The 7018-nt window shown below is 55.0% G+C and overlaps 1 protein-coding gene across 1 annotated transcript; it reads right to left on the reverse strand.

Moving 5' to 3' along the window:
• Positions 1–1443: 1443 nt before the first annotated feature.
• SP9 (Sp9 transcription factor) lies at positions 1444–3890 on the reverse strand. The gene is made up of 2 exons (XM_004674520.1): positions 3870–3890; positions 1444–2874 (listed from the first exon to the last, which is right to left on the reverse strand). The coding sequence occupies exons 1-2, from the start codon at positions 3888–3890 to the stop codon at positions 1444–1446; spliced, it is 1452 nt and encodes a 483-aa protein (XP_004674577.1).
• Between the last annotated feature and the right edge of the window lie 3128 nt (positions 3891–7018).

The following is a 7018-nucleotide window of genomic DNA, read 5'->3' on the forward strand; positions in this document are numbered from 1 at the left end:
TCCCAGCGTAGAGGGTCTTGGGAGCTAAGACTTCCTTTAAAAAGCTTTTACCTTTCACAGATTGTTTTAAAATCACTTTTTAAAAACAAACCCACTGTAGTCTGACCCCTCCGAGAGGTGTAGACACCTCCCCAGTTAAAGCTACCAAGGACCTTTCTTCCCCCCACTCTCCCCTAGGCACTCCAGTTTTAAAATATCACCTTGTGAGGCCTTTCCCATTAAGTAATACAACTAGACATTCTTACAACCCAATTTAATTTACGCTGTTTATATATACAAATAAATAATTTAAACTTCTCAAAAATGTATATGTATTATGGCTTTTATAACTCATATAACCTTACATTACTAAAACTAACATTAAGAGAATTTTCTCCCAACAACAAAAAAAATCAACCCAAATAAAGGTTACTGGGGGGGGGGGGAACAGGATTTTAAAAAAAAAAAGAAGTGTATTGTTTAGAGTCCTTTAATAATACCAAAATGAAAATATGATGTCAAGATTTTCTTCATACAGATAAACGCATTTAATTTCTTTAGATGACCTTAACTTACGTGTTTGTGAGTGAAATGATAACTCAACATTTTAAATATCTTTTACATATATACTGACTTTCACAAAGTGCATCAGAAAATTAAAAAAACTCCCTGAATTTCAGGAATTCACCAAAAAACTCTATTCGAATGAACATTTACAAGAAAATAAAAGAGAACACAATCTTTTGAACCCTATTTATACAGATGTTATGAAATACAGAGAAACTTTCACTAGACTTCCAGTTTAATTTCTCACCTTCAGCCTTTTTGATGCTTCCTTTTTTAGGAAAAAGTCTCATTGTAAGTAGATATCAAGCAGGACTTGGAGCATTTTATATATAATATAATCCACACAAAGGGTCTGTTTTTATAGGTCCCGTTTGTTTTCAAATGTTCTGACAGTCCTTTGCAAAGGTGGTGGCTTGTTTTTGAGAAAAGGAACGGGAAGGGTAGTAGAGAGGGATGGGCAATGGGGGAGAAGGGAACGTTTCTGTGTATTGCTCTTCGCTCGAGAAGTTTGTGCAAGTGGTGTGTGTGTGTGTGTGTGTGTGTGTGTGTGTTTGCGCGCGCGCAAATGCGTGCTTATGGTTGTAGGACTCCGGTATGTGTGTGTGTGTGTGTGTGTGTGTGTGTGTGCGCGCAGATTTTTAGTGTTATTTGTGTAGGATGGTTCGCTTTTGTTCCTGGACCACGCGTTGGATTTTCGTCTGGGCTCGGACAGCAGCGGGGCGCTCCAGGCGTGGCTGGCGAGCGGCTGCCCGGGAGGCGGGCGCTGTTCCACCTCGCGCCGGCCGGGGGGCGTCGCTGGAGCCCCCGCCCGTCCGTCGCCCGCTCGCCCGCTCGCTCGCCCTCAGAACCTCGCTCACTCTCCATGTCTCTACGCGTTCGCGCCTGTCGCCCGGCCTCTTAAGAGTCGTTGGGGCCAGACGCGGCTTCCTTGCCTCCCGCCGAGGCCGCTGCAGCCGCAGCCGCCGCCGCCGCCGCCGCCGCTGCGGCCGCCCGGGCCGCACTGACGCCCGAGTCGTGCAGGATGAGGTCGGGGGACTCGGAGCGGGGCGTCTCCAGGTTGCTGGCGTCCGTGTCACTGTCGCTGCCCTTTTTACCCCCGCCGCCCCCGTTGTGCGTCTTAATGTGTTTGCTCAGGTGGTCGCTGCGCATGAAGCGCTTGTTGCACACAGGGCAGGCGAAGCGCTTCTCGCCGGTGTGAGTCCGCAGGTGCCGCTGCAGCTCGTCCGAGCGCGTGAAGCGCTTGCCGCAGAAGAGCCAGTTGCACACGAAGGGCCGCTCGCCCGTGTGCCAGCGCAGGTGCGCCTTCAGGTGCGAGGTCTTGCCGTACACCTTGCCGCAGCCCGGGATGTGGCAGCTGTGCAGGCCCTTGCGCCGCAGGCTGGCCCCGGCCGGGCCCAGCCGCTCGGCCTCCTGGCAGTTGGGGCAATCGCAGGTGGCGCGGCCGGAGTAGCGGCGGGCCGAGCGCGCTGAGCTCCCCCCGGCGGCTGCCGCGGCACCGGAGATCATGGCGCTGGCGGCGGCAGCCGCCACGGCCGCGCTGGAGTCCGAGTAGGAGGGCAGCACTGGCTTGAAGCCGTCCTGGGCTAGCAGGTGCTGGCTGGTGGAGAGCAAGTGCGAGGCGGCGGCGGCAGAGGAGCCGAGGCCGGTGGAGCTGAAGGCCGAGTGCGTGAGCGAGCTGAAGTCGGGGTTGTAGGTGCCGAGCTGCGAGTGCAGCGAGGCCTGGGGGGCGCCCGAGTGCAGCGAGCTCTGGAGCCCCCCAGCGGGGTTCTGCACCTCCAGCCACGAGCCCGGGCTGCTGTGCACGTCCCACCACGACGACGCCGCGCCGTTGGTCACCTCGCCCGCCGCCAGGGTCGAATGGAAGCCCGACTTGTACCACGACTCGTACGGGTGCGCCATGCCCACGCGCGGGTACAGGCCGTCGGCCGCCGTCGTGTGCACTTTGGAGATGAAGGCCGACTGGCCGCCCGCCTCCTGCGGGGACACGCCGGCCGCTGCCGCCGCGGCCGCCGCCGAGTTGGAAAAGAGGCCGCCGTAGTCGCTGCTGAAGGCGGACGACGTGGGGGACGTGGAGGCCAGGCAGAAGGCGCTGTTGGCGGCGCCCGAACCGCCAGCCAAGCCGCCGGAGCCGCGGCCGCCGGTGGCCACCGCGAAGCCCGAGAGGCTGGAGCCGAGGTTGCAGCTGGATGAGGAGCGCTTCCAGGGGTGGAAGCCGCCCTTGGCGAAGGCGCTGGACTCCGGCAGCGTCGTCAGCGGGCTCGTGTTGCCAATCTTGTTGCAAGTCGCCGCCAGCATGGCCAACGGGGTCGTTCCGAAGCGCGGCTCTTCCTGGAGAGGGGGAGGGGAGGGAGCAAGGAGGGCGAGAGGAAGTGGGGGAAGACACAAAGTGCACCCGTGAGCCGCCTTGTCCCCCAGCGGCGGGTCCCGGGCGCAAGGGGGGGGGTCGCCGCGCCCCGGCCCGCGTCTCCTCCCCGCGCACTCGCCGCAGTTGCGCGCTCCCCGCGCGGGACGCGGACGGTCGCAAGGGCCAGGGTCCGGGAGCTGGAAAGTTGCTCTTCAGCAGGGTTGCAGTCCAAGATGTCTCGGTTCTCTCCACCTCCGTCGCTGCAACCCCTGCTCAGAGCCCGACTCGGGTTTCTTGCCTGCCACTCGAAGTAAACCCGCTCCTCTCTCACAAGCCCCCCAATCGCCCTTCAGGGTGAAGCACCGAGGTAAACACAGCAGCAACAAACACTGGGTGAGACTGGGGCGGCCAAAACAGCGCCCCAGGAGCGGGAGGAAAGTTGAGGCGCTCCTCCCAAGGGTGGCTATGACTTGACTCTTCTTTTAACAGAAAACGTTGTTTTTAATGTTTGCACACACAAAAACCCGATTACGAAAACAACAATGTGAAGAAGAGAGACCCAGAGACGGATTTCAAAGTGCAAGGCGAACTGGGGAGCCGCAGAAGTGTAAATGTTAACGTGACTACATGGACTGCAAAACGATTCAGGATGTTTTCTGGAAACACCACTGTCGCGTAATTGCAACAATCCCCGAAGCAAGGGGGGATGGGGTATAAATCATGAGGGCAAGAAAAGAAACCTCTACGCTTTCTTTAAAACCAAAAAGGCGCTCGCTTAACACACCGTTTTCTCACAAAGGCATCTCCTAGGTTCCAATCACTTGGAAAAAAATCAGCCTGGAAACGTGGAAAGTGCTAAAAGAAGCTGATGCTGCAGTCCAGCAGCAACAGTTTCTCCGGAACCGCAGACCAGGAGAAGCCATAACGAAAAATAACTCCAGTTAAAACAAGCAAATGCGTCGCCGCACTTCCGACTTACCCCGAGTATAGACGTGGCCATAGCAGGTCCCTGGGCTGCGCAGCGGGGCCGGGAGCGGGGATGAGCCTGGCGGCTGCCGGGAAAAACTGCTCGGGTTCCGCGAGGCTCCCGCGTCCCCGCGCTCGCGCCGAGCGGACTCCGGGCTCCCGCGGACTAAACTCAGCCTAAGTGCTAGGAGCACCCGCTTTGAAGTGCCGCTGGCTGCGCCTCTCGCCCAATGAGGGCTCAGGCAGAGCAGACGGGAGCTGCCCCACAGCCAATCAGACGCGCTGAGGGCCCCGAGCCCGCTCCCGGCGCGTGCCAGTCAAAGCCGCTAGCTCGGGGTGGGGGGAGGTCGCGGGCTAGGGACTGAAGAAATTACAGTGCAATTAAAAATTTACACACCCGCACCAAGCTAGATTTAAGTACCGTTGAGACCGAGCCACAAGCCCCCCGAACCACCCCGACAGGATGCAAGTTAGGTGAAACAGTCCTACTCCACTCCCTACTTGTGGGAAAGAAGGCTGGAGGGGAGGGGGCGCCAAGGCGAGGCAGCACCAGCCAGGCCCAAGTGGAGATGGAAATGTCAAGGCTCACTTAGTGTGTCCAGGCTCTCGCCTGAGGAGATCAACCTGAGTTGGAATCCATCATTCTCCTCGCGGGTTCATCGTTGGCGTTTGTCTCCTACCCTGTTCGTTTTCCCCACTGGATTCAGTTTTACTCAAATCTCTGAGTCAAATTGAGGCGAGGGAGCAGAGGGACAGCTCCTCTGAGAGGATGAAAATAGGCCTCTCCGTCCAGGTCTACACCCACAGACTTGCTGGGAGGGCCTGGAGCCTGCTGCATCCCGCCATTTCCCCAAGTGATCTAAGTGACTTCCTAATTGTCGCTCTGGCCTCTGACCCGGGGGGTAATACAAGTGCCACTCACACTAGAAGCTTCTGGTGGTAATTGAGGGCACCCTTTGTACCGTTTCGCCAGCGCCTAGATACCAGGTTAACCCAGTTGTCAAATATGACTAAACAGTGGGATGTGCTGATTATCTGCCGGATTTCGCTGGGGGCTGAGATGGGGGTGGGAGGCATCAGCCCATACAACACGCTGCACGAAGCCGCTTATTTTCACACTATAACAACTTTGGAAACAGAGACCGGCGCGAGCCGCGTCCGCCCCCACCGCCACCCCCGCTGGAGCTGCAGCTTTGCTCGGCTGTTTGTTTAACCCAGTGAAGATTTGCATGTCACGTTTCAACCAGGAGCCGAGGTTTCTTGCCCCAGTTCCATCCCACTTTCACTCCAGACCGCCTGGGCCTAGAGGCTTCTCTGCAGTGCTAGGGCGCCTGTCAAGAGGTGGGCTCCCTCCTGGAGCCCTGCTTTCGTGGAAGTGCTCAAGTGGTCTCTTGGGGACCCCTGCCGCGAGTGTGCCAGATGAGGTCACACGTGGGTACCGTCACATTCGGAGTGGGCGCATCTTAAAGTCCTCTGCCGGTTTTGGCAGAGTGCAGAAAGGTGTCCTCAGACCACTGCTCATCCTGCAGTCACTCAGCAACCGTGAGCCGTAGGTTTCTCTTCTTGCTGGATCTCGCTTTCTCTTTCTTCTTCAGGGCAGCTAGGGATTGCTTTCGTATCAGAAATCTCAGTGCCTTCTGGCAGACCTGGATACTGGTTCTAATGAGCCACATAAAGCCACAGCCTGCTCTTTAAAAGAAATTGTTAACGGCGAACCCCAAATGTTCTGTGTAAAAGACTAGTTGTCAAGGAGGGGGGAGCAAGTGAGGAGCAACTATGCCCCCAGTGTTTTCTCTCTTCTTTTGCAAGATCTCTTGGTCCAAAAGTGGCTCTTCTTTCGGCCCTAAGATTGAGCCTGCGAACGTCCTGGCGCACTCCTTGGGTGGGAGGGATATTTGGGTCGTTTTCTTTGCTTTTCGTTAAAATACTTTCACTTGGAATGCTTCCTGTTTGTTTAAGGTAGCAAAAACACCAAGGAAATAGACAGAGGAAGAGAAAAAGAAGTCAGTGAGAAGACACGTACGGTTCTAATGGGGCGCTGTGCCCTGGGGGACCGTGGTGAAAATGGAAAGAGAAGGGGGGTGGGGGGTAGAAAGGCGTGAAATGCCCCAGGAGGGATTCAGGATGGAGATTCTGGGGGAAATCCAGGCAGCCCGGAAGAGCCGGAAAGCCCGCAGAGGGACCCGGGAACCCTCCCAACAGGTGACTTTTATCCTGGAAGGAGAGACTGGCACTCGGCTTCCTGTAGAGTCTCCGCGTCGATTTACTAATAGAGGGATTGTTAAGTGGCAGCGAGGCGTTTCCGACTCGATACAGCCCGGGGAAGAGAAGCGCGGAGGTTTCCCCTTTCCACCTCCTCCCCACCCCCAACACACCCTCTCCTTAAGGAAACCTGACAAAGTAATAAATAAGACAATCCGAAAAGCCACTTAGTACTGGTGACATTTTCAAGTCAAGCATTTAACAATTCACACTGGCACCTCGGGCTCCAGGCACCTTGTTGTCCTCCTTTTCGCTTCCTCCTCTTCCTCACCCCTCTCCTCCCCTCCCCCTGCTGCCGTTTTCAATGTAGTTCCAGCTGTCAGACTCCATGAGGGCACTCCGACATCCCTCCAGATACATGCGTTCGCATCACAATAAAAGTTAGGGAAACCTTCCAAATGAACGCAGGCAGATACCAGGACCACTTCAACTCTACTCGAGGCCCTAAGGAAATCTTTTCCGAAAAGGTCCAGTTGCTGGTGTGTGTGTGTGTTTTTCGTCTGACAGATTTTTTTCATCCCCTAAAAAATCTAGTTTTTAAACAAAGATCAATGTGTTATGCTAAAGTGTTGAGCTGACTGTTAAAACATTTGGGGAAATAATGACAATGTAACAAAGGCCTGGTTTGGAGTGAATCATCACCCTTTTAAAAGTTAAAGCAATTTTCAGGAGAATAGCTTTCAGCAAATGCTTTACATTATTCAAAACGGCCAAATAATGCTCTATTATAGCGCCTGAATGCTGCCAGTCAGCCCCTAAGTGCAATTTGTGCAAAGGCCCCGGTGCCTTATCTCCACTTCTTTATAAAGAGGTGAATATAAAACAATTTCTTCCAAACCCAGACAGAGAGCACGAAAATTGCTTCCCTTTCTGCAATCAGGGCAATTTAACTGGAGTGCA

The sequence above is a fragment of the Condylura cristata genome, unplaced genomic scaffold (genome assembly GCF_000260355.1).
Source record: "Condylura cristata isolate star-nosed mole 26May11 unplaced genomic scaffold, ConCri1.0 scaffold00002, whole genome shotgun sequence".
In the NCBI taxonomy this organism is placed as follows: Eukaryota; Metazoa; Chordata; class Mammalia; order Eulipotyphla; family Talpidae; genus Condylura; species Condylura cristata.

What these genes read in the sequence shown, in the direction of transcription:
- SP9 (XM_004674520.1), bottom strand. Translation starts at nt 3,890, where the DNA reads ATGGCCACGTCTATACTCGGG. An exon ending in TGGCCACGTCTATACTCGGG is followed by an intron (nt 2,875 to 3,869) that starts GTAAGTCGGAAG and finishes CCCCCTCTCCAG; the next exon opens with GAAGAGCCGCGCTTCGGAAC.